Raw genomic sequence first — 15,379 nt, 5'->3', positions numbered from 1 at the left:
TTCCAATTTCAACCTGCAGTTACTTCCAAAGTACAACAGATCTTAATGAGATAAATTTCTTTGGAAAGCAGAGATATCATTAAAAAGCTCATCATTCACATTAAAAAATATTCAAGAGTTAAGCAATGACATATTTGGAAACTGTCAGGTACGAAGTAGGTGGCTGTATGTGCAGAAGTATATTTATTTACAAAGGTGAAGATATATACAAGAGTGTAAGGGGTCATCCATAATTTTCATCATTATCATGAGTCTACAAAGAGTAGACTTTTGAGCAAACCCCCCCCGCAAAAGTGTACATTAGCTGACAAAAAAAAAAAAGGATGGATCTACGTGGAATAGGAATTCAAAATAAAACCATGTCTTGTATTATTTTTTATTAAAATCGGATGACAGGACAATACAAAGATTCACAAGAGAAGAAAAGAAGACACAAGATGGGTCCAGAAGTTTTCATAGAAAGCAGGCGATTCATTTTTCAGTCCCCCCAGGATTTTGCGGGCCTTTTTTGTGATTGTTGCGGGCTAAAATGTCTTATGTTGCGGGGGTTTTTAGGTTTTTGTTGCGATTACATTGCGGGAGGAAGTGAAAGTTGCGAGAAATTGTTGCGATTTTCTCTTTTTGTGATTAAAATTGAGTGACATGTTAAATATTAAGTTATTACTGAAAAAAATATTGATTAAAAAAAAACAAAAGACACGGAGAAATAGTCCTATAAACAACTTTACCAATATAAAAGATTACCAGGACTACAAAAATGCAGAAAAATAGGCTTTACTTATCCAAATGCACCTGTTGGTTCAAAAGTTAAAGTGCAGAGAACCTCACAGCACAACATGAAGTTACCTTAAAATATAATATAAATGCCTCAGCTTTCATGTAAGAAAAAAAACCTATTAATACTAGTACTGTGTGCAGGCAGTCTCTCCTGAAGACTAAATTAAACAATAATTATAAACTAATAAAATAAATGGCTCAGGCTTCATCGAAGAAAAAAAACAGTTTGAACAGAATCTCACAGTATGATGCTGAAGCTGCCTAAACAATGGAAAATAAAATACCATTTTGGCAAAAATGTTGGCATCCATTAATTTCTTGTATTAAGTAAAAAAAATAAAGTGCACACAGCCCTTCACTGTAAACATAACACACTTTCAGCAACAGAATTTAAGCCTATATAAACACTGACTCCCACATGCTGCTTCTCTTGAATGCATAGATAGTTTTCACATGACGTCACAGAGTCGGGGATTCCCTAGTGGCGGCCATCTTGCGGGTCAAGCTTACCGTACGGGTCACTGAGCACACATTGTAACGCATGAGTACAAAGTCTTCAAAAGAACCCAAGCAGGCTATTTAAAGCTAGCAATGGTGCACACCTGTTGTATTCACGGCTGTCGTAATAGGTCAAATGATGAAGTCAAGCGGAGCTTTTATGGAATTCCCACTGTACGGGAGCACGAAGGCAAGCAACTCAGCATACAAAGGAGAAATCTATGGCTTGCGAGAATCAACCGCAAGGATTATCAGCCTTCCAAACACAGCAAAGTCTGCTCCGATCATTTTATAAGTGGTAAGTTGTTTAAATAAACAATCAATTGTGTTTAAGTTTGTTTTTGGAAACCAAAACATCGTGTGAACAATCTCTGGAGAATGCCTAACTGGAACCGCTGAGTGTACATTTACATTGTAATGTACACTTAATATCGCTCGTTTGTCACGTTTCTATTTGAAACTTGTCACTTCACTCATGCAAGGGTCATTTTTGAAAAACATTTTAGGTCTATTCTGTATGATTTGATTTGTGTTTGGAATGCAAACAGCGCGCCTTTTGGCGGATGCTGCCTGAATCGCGAAGATCCGATTTTTTTTTTTTTAGGGGGGGCGTTGGAGTGTCTGATTATAATTTCAAAGTAAATTCTGTATTAAAATTACTAAATAAGCAAATCCGTTACAGTCCATGAAACAGGAAGTATAAGGATGAGAAAAAACCAGTTTAAATTGGAAAGCTGCGCACATTTGCGCAGCCCGAGCGGTGTGCAGGACTGCGCAAATGTGCGCAGCTTTCCGATTTAAACTGTTTTTTTCCTCATCCTTATACTTCCTGTTTCATGGACTGTAACAGATTTGCTTATTTAGTAATTTTAATACAGAATTTACTTTGAAATAATAATCAGACACTCCAACGCCCCCCCTAAAAAAAAAATCGGATCTGTGCGATTCAGGCGGCATCCGCCAAAAAGCGCGCTGTGAATATATAAAAGTTGTATATATCAGACAGCCTTTAAAGTTTGATGAAGTCAGTTTCAGGCTTTGGAGCAGGCTTTGGCAGTTTCAGGCTTTGGCAGCCCTGCATAGTCACTTGAAAATGCATCTTTGTCCACTTCGTAGGGGTCAGTTCCCCCAAACAAGGCCAGTTTGGCTGCATACCATTGTCGTGAGATGTCGTCTAATGTATCTATATACTTCTGTTTGCTTGATTTTGCCGACATTGATCTTTATTTTAGAAAACTGACTATATAACTTCATAAATTCGTCCGAGATAACGTAGCTGGTAGTGGCGATGGTCCGTTTTGTTTGCCCCGCAAGATGGTGGCTGGGGGGCATTCCCTGGAATGCCGTGACGTCAGTGAAACTATCTATACACGGAAGTAAGCAGTGTTGCCAGATACTGCTAATGTTTTCCAGCCCAAAATATGTTCAAAACCCGCCAAAATGCACTTGAAACCCCCCAACTGGGCGGGAAACCGCCCAATCTGGCAACACTGGAAGTGTAGTTTGTCGACGTCACCTCAAGACGATGCCAACGATTGGTCAAATTTGTGGGAAAGTTGCGGTGATTGGATACAATTGCAATACCGCCCTGAATTCGCGGGGATTGGTTGAATTTGCGTTGAAGTTGCAAATCACAACATCGCGAAATCCTGGAGGGTCTGATTTTTGAAAATTAGGAACTGTCTTTTTAAGGGGAGCTGTTGCCTTTTGGCTTTGAAACGTTCGTTTTTGATTCTTTCCAAGCAGCCTGTCCTGCCCTAACTGCCTCCTGTCGCTTCTCAGATGAATGCAGGAAACAATAAATGTTTAAAAACTGCTCGTACTCATTTGAAGGAGTCTTGTGAATAGCGGTATTTCTGCTATCCACAAATTTGTAAATGCGGTCAAAATCCGGGTCAGCCATTGTTGTTGTATTGAAGAAAGAAAGCGTGTAGAGCTAGCTGGCAACACCGATGTGGCACGAAATTTTTAACATGGCGGCCGCCGATTCGCACATTGACGGATCATCATTTTTTCATTTTTAAAAAGTGTATGCCTGGTCATTAACCCCCCTCCCCCTGCGTACGGTTTGTATGCTCATGATAATGATGAAAATTATGGATGACCCCTAAATAGACACAGGCAAACAATCTAAATCGGCAGGCTAAATCCAAATCATGAAACAAGCAAAGGGTTGGGCAAGGTGCAAATGGGATATCAGAGGCAGAGCAAAAACAGGAATGAGGAACAACAATCAGGAAACCAAGAAATCAAACTCGGGTAGAAAGGCTCGGTAATGCGTCCTGACGTAATGTAAAACTTCACACTGATACTGCATCTGAACAGTCCTAATGTAGGTGCACATATAGCTCCTTAAAAGTTATCAGGTTTTGTCGTTAATGGTGCATGTGCTAGAGTACGCTAGACGCACACGCAGCTCAGGGCACAGGACTGGCAGAACCACTCCCAAAAGAGCTCCCTCCGGGAGCAAAAATCCATCCTTTGAGGCTCCGGTGGGGGCTCAGGTTCAGGCTCAGGACAAAACTTGGATTCCTGACTTGCACTGGTCTCAGGCTCTGGAGATGGTTTGGGCTTGAGCTCTGGAGATGACACTGACTCTGGACTGGAATTGGCTTGAGCTCTGTACTAGACTTGAGCTCGAGCTATGGGGATGACTCTGGCTCTGGACTGGACTTGGGCTCTGGGCAAGAATCATGCTCAGACTCTGGATTTGACTTGGGTCCTGGACTACTCTGGCTCTGGCACCAACTCTAACATTGGCACTGGAGCTGGCTCTGGTTCAGGCATGAGTTCTGATGCAGACTCTGGTTCAGGCATTGATTCAGGTGCTGGCTCTGGCTGAGAAACCAGCTCTTGAAAGGCAGCCTCTAGGAAGGGCTCTGGAACAGCGGCCTCCTCTGCTGTTGCTGCAGTGGCCACTGGAGGGAGCTCTGGAGCAACAGCCTCTTCTACTGCCGCTGCATCGGCCATAGGCATGATTGCTGCCCCCCAAAAAACTTCATGGGATTCCTCCTTTTATAAAGATTCAAAAATAAACTGGAGCATGGCCAAGAAAGTCCGTGAACTCCTCAGGCACAGGTGCTCTCCTCAGACCAGCTCCTCCACCCATCAGCGAACTTGTGCAGCTGTCCATGTGAGGAGGAAGCTCACCCAGATCGGTTCTGGAGGCTTGGGTTCTACAAAGTCCTTGTAGAACAGATTACACTGCATGCTGAATCCCCTAGGGTGATATATTCCATAGTACATTGCCGGGAGGCCAATTCCAAAATGCTGCCAGAAATACAAGGTGAGGGGCCGAGATACAGGAACCCGGTAGGTGCGTGATATGGCAAACTGGATCACTTCTGCTACATCTATTGTTTGGCGAAGTAGACTGTCAGGTACGAGGTAGGTGGATGTACAGTGATGCTTGAAAGTTTGTGAACCCTTTAGAATTTTCTATATTTCTGATTAAATATGACCTAAAACATCATCAGATTTTCACACAAGTCCTTAAAGTAGGTAAAGGGAACCCAGTTAAACAAAGGAGACAAAAATAATATACTTGGTCATTTATTTATTGAGGAAAATTATCCAATATTACATATCTGTGAGTAGCAAAAGTATGTGAACCTCTACGATTAGCAGTTAATTTGAAGGTGAAATTAGAGTCAGGTGTTTTCAATCAATGGGATGACAATCAAGTGTGAGTGGGCACCCTGTTTTATTTAAAGAACAGGGATCAATCAAAGTCTGATCTTCACAACACGTTTGTGGAAGTGTATCATGGCATGAACAAAGGAGATTTCTGAGGACCTCTGAAAAAATGTTGATGCTCATCAGGCTGGAAAAGGTTACAAAACCATCTCAAAAGAGCTTGGACTCCACCTATCCACAGTCAAACAGACTGTGTACAAATGGAGGAAATTCACGACCATTGTTACCCTCCCCAGGAGTGGTCGACCAACAAAGATCACTCCAAGAGCAAGGCGTGTAATAGTCAGCGAGGTCACAAAGGACCCCAGGGTAACATTTAAGCAACTGAAGGCCTCTCTCACATTGGCTAATGTTAATGTTCATGAGTCCACCATCAGGAGAACACTGAACAACAATGGTGTGCATGACAGGGTTACAAGGAGAAAACCACTGCTCTCCAAAAAGAACATTGCTGCTCATCTGCAGTTTGCTAAAGATCAAGTGGAAAAGCCAGAAGGCTATTGGAAAATTGTTTTGTGGACACATGAGACCAAAATAGAACTTTTTGCTTTAAATGTGAGGCGTTATGTTTGGAGAAAGGAAAACACAGCATTTCAGCATAAGAATCTTATCCTATCTGTGAAACATGGTGGTGGTAGTATCATGGTTTGGGCCTGTTTTGCTGCATCTGGGCCAGGACGGCTTGCCATCATTGATGGAACAATGAATTCTGAATTATACCAGCAAATTCTAAAGAAAAATGTCAGGACATCTGTCCATGAACTGAATCTCAAGAGAAGGTGGGTCATGCAGCAAGACAATGACCCTAAGCACACAAGTCGTTCTACCAAAGAATGGTTAAAGAAGAATAAAGTGAATGTTTTGGAATGGCCAAGTCAAAGTCCTGACCTTAATCCAATCGAAATGTTGTGGAAGGACCTGAAGTGAGCAGTTCATGTGAGGAAACCCACCAACATCCCAGAGTTGAAGCCGTTCTGTACAGAGTAATGGGCTAAAATTCCTCCAAGCCGGTGTGCAGGACTGATCAACAGTTACCGGAAATGTTTAACTGCAATTATTGCTGCACAAGGGGGTCACACCAGATACTGAAGGCAAAGGTTCACATACTTTTGTCACTCACATATGTAATATTGGTACATTTTCCTCAATAAATAAATGACCAAGTATAATATCTTTGTCTCATTTGTTTAACTGGGTTCTCTTTATCTACTTTTAGGACTTGTGTGAAAATCTGATGATGTTTTAGGTCAGGGGTCATCAAACTACGGCCCGCGGGCCAACTACGGCCCGCCACCCCCCTTTGACCGGCCCCCCAGCCCCTCTGCCCCCCACCACTTGAACCGGCCCTATGGAGGTAATCCCCAGAAGTGGTCATGGCCTATTTTTTTTAAATTGCTTTTTGGCAAATAACAACATGTCTGCATCTTGTATTTTGTTGATTTTATCAATTAAAATTGATATTTAGTTATAAAATGAACTATTCATATTTTCCGAATTTTCATCATATGCTCGTGATCAAGCAGTGACAGGCAGCACATGTGCAGAGAACTGTCAGTGTTCAGGACAGCAAAATGGCTAGTGGTCAGCGAAAAGCTGACAGAGAGTGCAGAGTTTTTAAAGAACTGTGGACCACCGATTATTTTTTCGTTCAGTGTAAGGACCGTGCAGTTTGTCTTGTATGTAAAGAAAGTGTGTCGGTTTTCAAAGAATATAATCTGTCGTCACTACAAAACCTGCCACAAAGAGTATGCTAGTTTGCGAGGGCAAACAAGAGAAGACAGGATTCAGAGGATGAAATGCGGACTGGCTGCACAACAGAATGTATTCCTTCGCCAAACCCAGATCAACCAGGCTGCTGTCCGAGCTAGCTATAAGGTAGCTCATCTACTACGGTAGCTACCCATGGAAAGCCGTTTACTGATGGGGACTTTGTTAAAGTATGCATGCTTGCTGTGGCCGAGGAGGTGTGTCCCGACAAGAAGGATGCGCTCAACGCGGAGAGTCTCTCTGCACCTACTATGACCAGGCGAACCGAAGATTTGGGGGACAACGTGTATGACCAGCTGAATGAGAAAGCATCAGAATTCGAGTTTTTTGCTTTGGCCATGGATGAGAGCAATGACGTGCAGGACATAGCACAACTGCTGTGATCTATTGCTCACATTATAATTTCACTGTTTTTTTTAATGTATTTATTTTATAGGCCTATTTATTTGACCTTTATTAAGTGCTGCACACAATTATTATTATTAATAATAACAGGCCTACCTACAATTTATAATTTTCCACTCACCTTTGCCAGTGTCAATCACCTCAACTAGGCAGATGTTTCTTACCTTGACAGCTTTGATGTTATTTTTATTAGAAAATAAATAAATGGAATATCTGTGGTATTTCAAATTAAAACAAAGTGTGAAGACTCAATTACTATTTTTGCAAACCACTAGTAAAGATAAACAAATATGTGCCAGGAATCAAGTGTTGATATAGTAGTGGGGATATAGTAGTGGGGATGGCTGTGCCAGGCTAGTAATCTCTACTACACAATGAGGCCTGCTGGTGGTCATATTTGTCTGGGTCATACAATTCTATGTTATATAGCTGACCCGACCCGACCCTGGCCCCCCATCACAGTCAGGAACGACAATGTGGCCCCCAGAGAAAAAAAAAAAAAGTTTGGTGACCCCTGTTTTAGGTCATATTTATGCAGAAATATAGAAAATTCTAAAGGGTTCACAAACTTTCAAGCACCACTGTATGTGCAGAAGTATATTTATTTCCAATGGTGAAGATATATACAAGACTGAAAACAGACACAGGCAAACAATCTAAATCGGCAGGCTAAATCCAAATCGAGAAACAAGCAAAGGGTCAGGCGGGGTGCAAATGGGATATCAGAGGCAGAGCGAAAACGGGAATGAGGAACAGGAACAACAATCAGGAAACCAGGAACTCAAACTCGGGTAGAAAAGCTTGGTAATGCATACTGACGCATACTTGCCAACCCTCCTGATTTCGGCAGGAGGTTCCCGATTTTAGCCTCCGCCTCCCGCCTCCTGATTGTACTTGTTAAAAACTGGATAAATCTCCCAGTTTTGGGAAATCCCTACCACCAAGTTAAAAATACTCCCAATTATGTCCAATCAGAATCGTATGAGAAACACTGCTGATGTCAACTGATTTTTAACCAATCAATGAACAGAACGACAGTCACTTCCGTAATGTAGGGTTCACCCAGGGTGTCTGACATTTTTACAAGCAGTCATTCATCATGGCCACTAAACCAAATACCAAACGGTAAAAATATGAATGCAAATACCAGGTTGCATGGGAGAATGAATTTCCATGGATAAGCAAATGTTCGACCAGCCAGACCAACACATTTTGCAAGGTAAGACTACAAAGCGATTCATTTATCCCAATTATTCAATTGCGATTCCATTATCCCAATCTGATGGTGGGGTAAAAGCAGGTAAATTACATATTCTTCAAAACTACAATAGGTCATTCACCCTTTTACGTAAATTCTTAATGTTGTCTTATTTTTTTAATTAAAAATAGTTGATCATTTGTACGTGTACGTAACAAGTACGATGAGACATTGAAATTAACTTAAGATTTATATTATGTTTTGTATTTTTTTTTGTAGTAAAAAGTATAATTAAATTGCATATACTGGGCGGCACGGTGGTGTAGTGGTTAGCGCTGTCACCTCACAGCAAGAAGGTCCGGGTTCGAGCCCCGTGGCCGGCGAGGGCCTTTCTGTGTGGAGTTTGCATGTTCTCCCCGTGTCCGCGTGGGTTTCCTCCGGGTGCTCCGGTTTCCCCCACAGTCCAAAGACATGCAGGTTAGGTTAACTGGTGACTCTAAATTGACCGTAGGTGTGAATGTGAGTGTGAATGGTTGTCTGTGTCTATGTGTCAGCCCTGTGATGACCTGGCGACTTGTCCAGGGTGTACCCCGCCTTTCGCCTGTAGTCAGCTGGGATAGGCTCCAGCTTGCCTGCGACCCTGTAGAAGGATAAAGCGGCTAGAGATAATGAGATGAGATGAGATGAAATTGCATATACAGTAGGATCTGCACCTCTGTATAAACGAAATATATTTATCATATTGAAATGTTTTTAACTCTTGATAATTTCTTTTGCAGTTAAATCAGAATATAATGGACATTTGAGTGTGAAATTAAACTAGTCTTCTATACCATTTCAGAAACAAACTGTACAACTTCTAAAGTGTTTAGTGAAATTTTGCATGACAGAATTTGTTTGATGAGTGTATTTGAATAGTGTGGTAGTGTCTTTGTGCTATTTTGAATTTATGTTTGAAAGTTTTAAGTGAAAGTTTACAAGTGAAATTATAAACATTCTTCTAAAGTATCACTTGTGTTATTTTCTGTGGGTCTCTGTATGTATACGATATTCAGGCATGAGATTTTTCAGCTAAAAATCTGATTTAAGACTTCCCTTTCATTGTTATGATATTAAAATTCAAGACAAGAGTATTATTTCAGATTTTTCACTCTGAGCTATCTCATGCCTGATACATGAATCCCATAACCTATAGCAATTGATAGAACAATATCAACAATTCAAAACCCTTTAATTGTATACATTTCAAATGGTTTGCAATTAATTGGGATCCACTGTTTTTATCGTTTCAATCACGCATCATACCCTCATCCAATTGAAAATGTCATTCATGCACTTTTCTCCCCCATGAGAATTTTGAAAAGTTGGCAAGTATGCTGACGTAGCATAAAACTTTGTACTGATACTGCATCTGAACAGTTTTTATGTAGGTGCACATATAGCTCCTTCATTACGTTCAGGTGCATGTCGTTAATGGCGCGTGTGCTAGAGTCCATTAGACGTGCGTGCAGCTCAGGGTGCACCTTTAGGTGCACGTGCCACAGCGTGCAGGACTGACAGAAATTTAGATGAGTGTCTGCATGCACAATTTTCACAGCATGGCCAGCGAGCGCCTGCTATGCCTACTTCTAACAGTTTTGGATATGCAATAAAAGTTATTTTTAAACATCCCATTTCGATTTTATTAACTTGATAATACTTGACTACCTTCTTGGCCTGATACTTCCTACTTTGTATACGTCCACAGATTTAGCTGTGTATATTTGTACAGTATATATTTCAATATAATTCCCAATACATTTCCACCCCTTTGTAGGTATGTTTCGGTACAATATACAACACGCCTAACATATTTTATGTTGGATTGAATTAGCTTACTTTTTCAATCATCTCACCTGTAGCAGTTGTTGTTGTATTTGTTGTAACTGCCCAATGTTGTTAAAGCGCCCAGACAGACAGCATAAGAGAAGAAGACTTGCGTTCCTGCATCCATCCATACCTCGGAAAGTTCAGAGGAATGAGAACTCAAGTAACCTAGAATTTACTACTCCTAAATGTAATTCAAGACACTTCACTGTGAAAAACATATGAAGTAACATCATTAATAGTAACCAAAAAGGCCAAATTACTAAACTGGTAAGATAGAACTAAAATTTCTTGCACTGGTTTAAACTTTTCACAGAACAATCAACATTAGATAAACTTACTGAGGCTATTAAAAACAGAAGCTAATTATATCTGAATGACAATCACCCTAGTTTTATTACATTACACTACTGCATGCCTACTTCCAGTAACTCATATTTTCCTGTAATATGTTCCGTAGTTTGCTGCATTTTTGTTTCCCTTATTGTGCTCAACCACTTTTATCTTTAACCATTTCATGGAAAAAGATGTGTTACATTCCTCAGGGTTTTTTTTTTTTTCACTTTTGCACCTCATTTTACAGACAAGTCAACTTCATTGCCACTTTGCCCAGTAAAACCAATTGCACTGTCTTACCATCTCACATAATATCAGTCTGTCACTGACAACCATTGAGTTAGTGGGTAAATTCAGGGTCAGTTAGAAACCCACATGTATTGCTTTAGTGAGCTCAACCCCATTTACACTTGATTGTTTTATTCATGTTGAGTATCAGGATCATACTTTATGGATACGGATTATAGATATCATACAATATGCAGGTTCATTTGATCATTTAAACTTTAGAAAGTCTGAGATCGCATGCAAAATTGCAATGTTTAATGTTGCAGGTCATTCTTGCATAACACGTAAAAATGAGGAACAAACACGGGAAGGTGGAGGTTGAATATTTTAAGCTGATTTTCATACAACATAGAGCACAACAATCAGATTTTAATCTGGAAATGGATTGACAACAAATGTAAATATATGTGGTTAAAATGTATTCATGACAGTCTAAACTTGACCATTATTCAGACTATAGATTATATTCAAGTTAATTATATATAAATTATATATTAATATATATTATTATAATTATATATAAAATCAATGAAATGTCAACATACTGTATGTAAGCAAATTTAATTTCTAAAAAAATACCACAATGACGACACAGCAAATATTTAAGCAGATAAAACAAACAATGAACTGGTATGTTCTTTTACCCTTTTGAACACTTTGTTGTTTGTCTTCCCATGGGGAACCCTCATTTTCTAACAGATGGGGAAACTGGAGCAGAGGTCAAATTGCACAGCAGGACACTCCAGAGAGATGAAACAATGTTTTCATGCAGGGTGACCAGCTTTAGGGTACAATAAACACCTGACCATTCCTCTCCAGCATACAAGTGAAAGAAAAAAAGACTACGAGATGTAGTCTTTTTCCCTGAGAAGGTCTTAGAAGAACTCTGCTTCATTTGTGGTTAAGGAGCAAAAACCAGTCCATAATCAGACAAAAGAAGTGACAGGTACACTTCAATTAAGTGCCTTTTTGTGAGCTGAGCCTTTTCTTATTATAATGTTCTGACTGTAGCAGCTTTGTAGAATATAAGTAGAAATGAGGTTTGTTTTTTTAAACACGAAAACAACATAGTAGGACACATCTGATGGACAGCAGATTTAAAAATCATGTTATATTAGTGAAGGTGAATACCTGTGTGTCTGCCAGACGTCCCACGTCAGGGTAAAGATAGAAGTAGATGCCTTGTGATGCCCCTGGCAAAGTAATCCCTCTAATGAGCAGAATCAGCAGCATAACATACGGGAAGATCGCAGTGAAGTAAACAACCTGAAAAGTCACAGTTAAATAGTAGCACGAAAGCTCATCTTCATGTTCATGACCTGGTATGAATTTCCCATTGTCTTAACTCACTGGTTCACCCCCCCCCCCCCTTAATAGCAACACAACAATATAGGGAAAGATTCCCTTTTCAACAATATGGATAAGATTTCCTTTTTTGTACAGATATTCAACCCCATCATCTTCAGTTTACCTTGCCAGTTGACTTGACACCCTTCCAAATGCAGAAATAGCAAATGATCCAGGCAAGAAGCAGGCAGAGGGCCATGTCCCAGTGCAACTCTCCAATCTCATCGATACCTGAGGAAATCCGCAAGACTCTTCTCCTGAACATGCACAACAGGGAAATTGTAAAGTTCAAATGGGGTAGAGTTTGCATGAAAAGCCTTTTTTTTTTTGGAAAAGCCAATTTATGAGAAAGTATACTCAAGAGCTCTTAAAGAGGTCAAACCTGTTTGGAAACTGCAACATGCAATTAATGAGGCCAGTAAAAGCAAACAAGTAGCCCTAATTAACTATTTAGGACTTTCCCCAGAAAAATATGCCAAAGCGCGTGCTACTGATGCCGGGCCTAGAGGGCCCCGAAGGTTGCTAGGGGGGTCCGGGGGCATGCTCCTCTGGAAAAGTTTGACATTAGAGACTTCAAATGGTGCATTTTGGTGGCATCTAGGGCTGATTTAGGCACAATTCAACATTATTAAATTTGCTGTTTCTTACATTGTCAAATATGCAAGGAGCAAAATTAGATTTGAAATGAAAACACTTCATAGCATGCCTCATCATTTTCCAGTACTAGGATGCCAGGAACAGAATTAAGGTCAAATCATGCAACACCGTCGTCTAGCGACTAGTGCCTAGAACATGGCGAGGGTATGGTTGCAAATGGCAGTCAGTGTATGCAGCGAAACCCTTTATTTTCACTTCGGGATTGAGTACCAGGATAGTCTAGACGAGTGCTATTCAATCAGTTAATAATGAGTGCTAGTTTATGAAAAGTATCCCAAATGACAAGCCTGGGAAATATCACTTGAAATATGAGTAATCACATTAACACCTACAAATACAGTAAAGTACCACATAGGAGTTCTTTTATAAATAAATAAATAAATAAATACAGTGGTGCTTGAAAGTTTGTGAACCCTTTAGAATGTTCAATATTTCTGCTAATATGACCTAAAACATCATCAGATTTTCACACAAGTCCTAAAAGTAGATAAAGAGAACCCAGTTAAACAAATAAGACAAATATGTTATACTTGGTCATTTATTTATTGAGGAAAATGATCCAATATTACATATCTGTGAGTGGCAAAAGTATGTGAACCTTTGCTTACAGTATCTAGTGTGACCCCCTTGTACAGCAATAACTGCAACTAAATGTTTCCGGCAACTGTTGATCAGTCCTGCACACCAGCTTGGAGGAATTTTAGCCCATTCCTCCGTACAGAACAGCTTCAACTCTGGGATGTTGGTGGGTTTCCTCACATAAACTGCTTGCTTCAAGTCCTTCCACAACATTTCGATTGGATTAAGGTCAGGACTTTGACTTGGCCATTCCAAAACATTCACTTTATTCTTATTTAACTATTCTTTGGTAGAACGACTTGTGTGCTTAGGGTCGTTGTCTTGCTGCATGACCCACCTTCTCTTGAGATTCAGTTCATGGACAGATGTCCTGACATTTTCCTTTAGAATTTGCTGGTATAATTCAGAATTCATTGTTCCATCAATGACGCCAAGCCATCCTGGCCCAGATGCAGCAAAACAGGCCCAAACCATGATACTACCACCACCATGTTTCACAGATGGGATCAGGTTCTAATGCTAGAATGTAGTGCTTTCCTTTCTCCAAATATAACACTTCTCATTTAAACCAAAATGTTCTATTTTGGTCTTATCTGTCCACAAAACATTTTTCCAATAGCCTTTTGGCTTGTCCACGTGATCTTCAGCAAACTGAAGATGAGCAGCAAGGTTCTTTTTGGAGAGCAGTGGTTTTCTCCTTGTAACCCTGCCATGCACACCATTGTTGTTCAGTGTTCTCCTGATGGTGGACTCATGAACATTAACATTAATGTGAAAGAGGCCTTCAGTTGCTTAGAAGTTACCCTGGGGTCCTTTGTGACCTCGCCGACTATTACACGCCTTGCTCTTGGAGTGATCTTTGTTGGTCAACCACTCCTGGGGAGGGTAACAATGGTCTTGAATTTCCTCCATTTGTACGCAATCTGTCTGACTGTGGATTGGTGGAGTCCAAACTCTCTAGAGATGGTTTTATAACCTATTTCAGCCTGATGTGCATCAACAACACTTTTTCTGAGGTCCTCAGAAATCTCCTTTGTTCATGCCATGACACACTTCCACAAATGTGTTGTGAAGACCAGACTTTGATCAATCCCTGTTCTTTAAATAAAACAGGGTTCCCACTCACACCTGATTTGATAACCCATTGATTGAAAACACCTAATTTCACCTTCAAATTAACAGCTAATCCTAGAGGTTCACATACTTTTGCCACTCACAGATACGTATGTAATATTGGATCATTTTCCTCAAATAAATGACCAAGTATAATAATTTTGTCAAGTCAAGTTTATTTGTACAGCGCTTTTAACAATAAACATTGTCGCAAAACAGCTTTACAGAATTTGAACGACTTAAAACATGAGCTAATTTTATCCCTAATCTATCCCCAATGAGCAAGCCTGTGGCGACGGTGGCAAGGAAAAACTCCCTCAGACGACATGAGGAAGAAACCTCGAGAGGAACCAGACTCAAAAGGGAACCCATCCTCATTTGGGCAATAACAGACAGCATGACTATAACATTAACAATTTTAACATGAAGACAGTTTCGTTGATGTTATAACTCTTCATTGATGGAAACTTGAGTGCAAAACTGTTCATGATAACTGCAGTCCTAAAGTTAGCAAGTCAACTGTAGTCCTCAGCCATAAAAGCATTACTGTAAGAGTCCAGAGCATCCTCCAGGTATAACCCTCAACTGTCCTCATGGGGCCGTCCTTCACAGGAGCGATGCAATAAAACTCCGACCAGACACAGGGCACCAGGATGGATCAAGCAGGTCTGAGGGGCAGAAGAGGCCAGCATCTCAATCCCAGGACCAACATGTAACTCAGAGGGACAGACTGGGGGGCGGGGGAAGAGAGAGAGAAAGAAGACACATGTTGTTAGGTATGCCCTAAAAATGACAAGTACTAAATGTGTGTGGCAGGCTCGCAGAGACGAGAGTCTTGACATCAGGCATAAC

General features: G+C 40.4%; 1 protein-coding gene across 1 annotated transcript in view; it reads right to left on the bottom strand.

Annotated features, from left to right (window-relative positions):
• The window catches only part of LOC132869688 (sodium- and chloride-dependent GABA transporter 2-like), a gene marked incomplete at its 5' end in the record, with an annotated part of 85,382 nt that overhangs the window by 16,404 nt on the left and 53,599 nt on the right, over positions 1–15,379 (bottom strand). The window contains 3 exons of the mRNA XM_060902994.1: positions 10,237–10,340; positions 11,963–12,097; positions 12,303–12,435. Coding sequence (XP_060758977.1) covers positions 10,237–10,340; positions 11,963–12,097; positions 12,303–12,435 — 372 coding nt within the window. The remainder of the gene's footprint in view (positions 1–10,236; positions 10,341–11,962; positions 12,098–12,302; positions 12,436–15,379) is intronic.

This window comes from Neoarius graeffei, chromosome 2 (assembly GCF_027579695.1).
Source record: "Neoarius graeffei isolate fNeoGra1 chromosome 2, fNeoGra1.pri, whole genome shotgun sequence".
NCBI lineage: Eukaryota > Metazoa > Chordata > Actinopteri > Siluriformes > Ariidae > Neoarius > Neoarius graeffei.
Note: the sequence above shows the minus strand (reverse complement) of the source record. Positions and strands in the feature narration are given on the sequence as shown.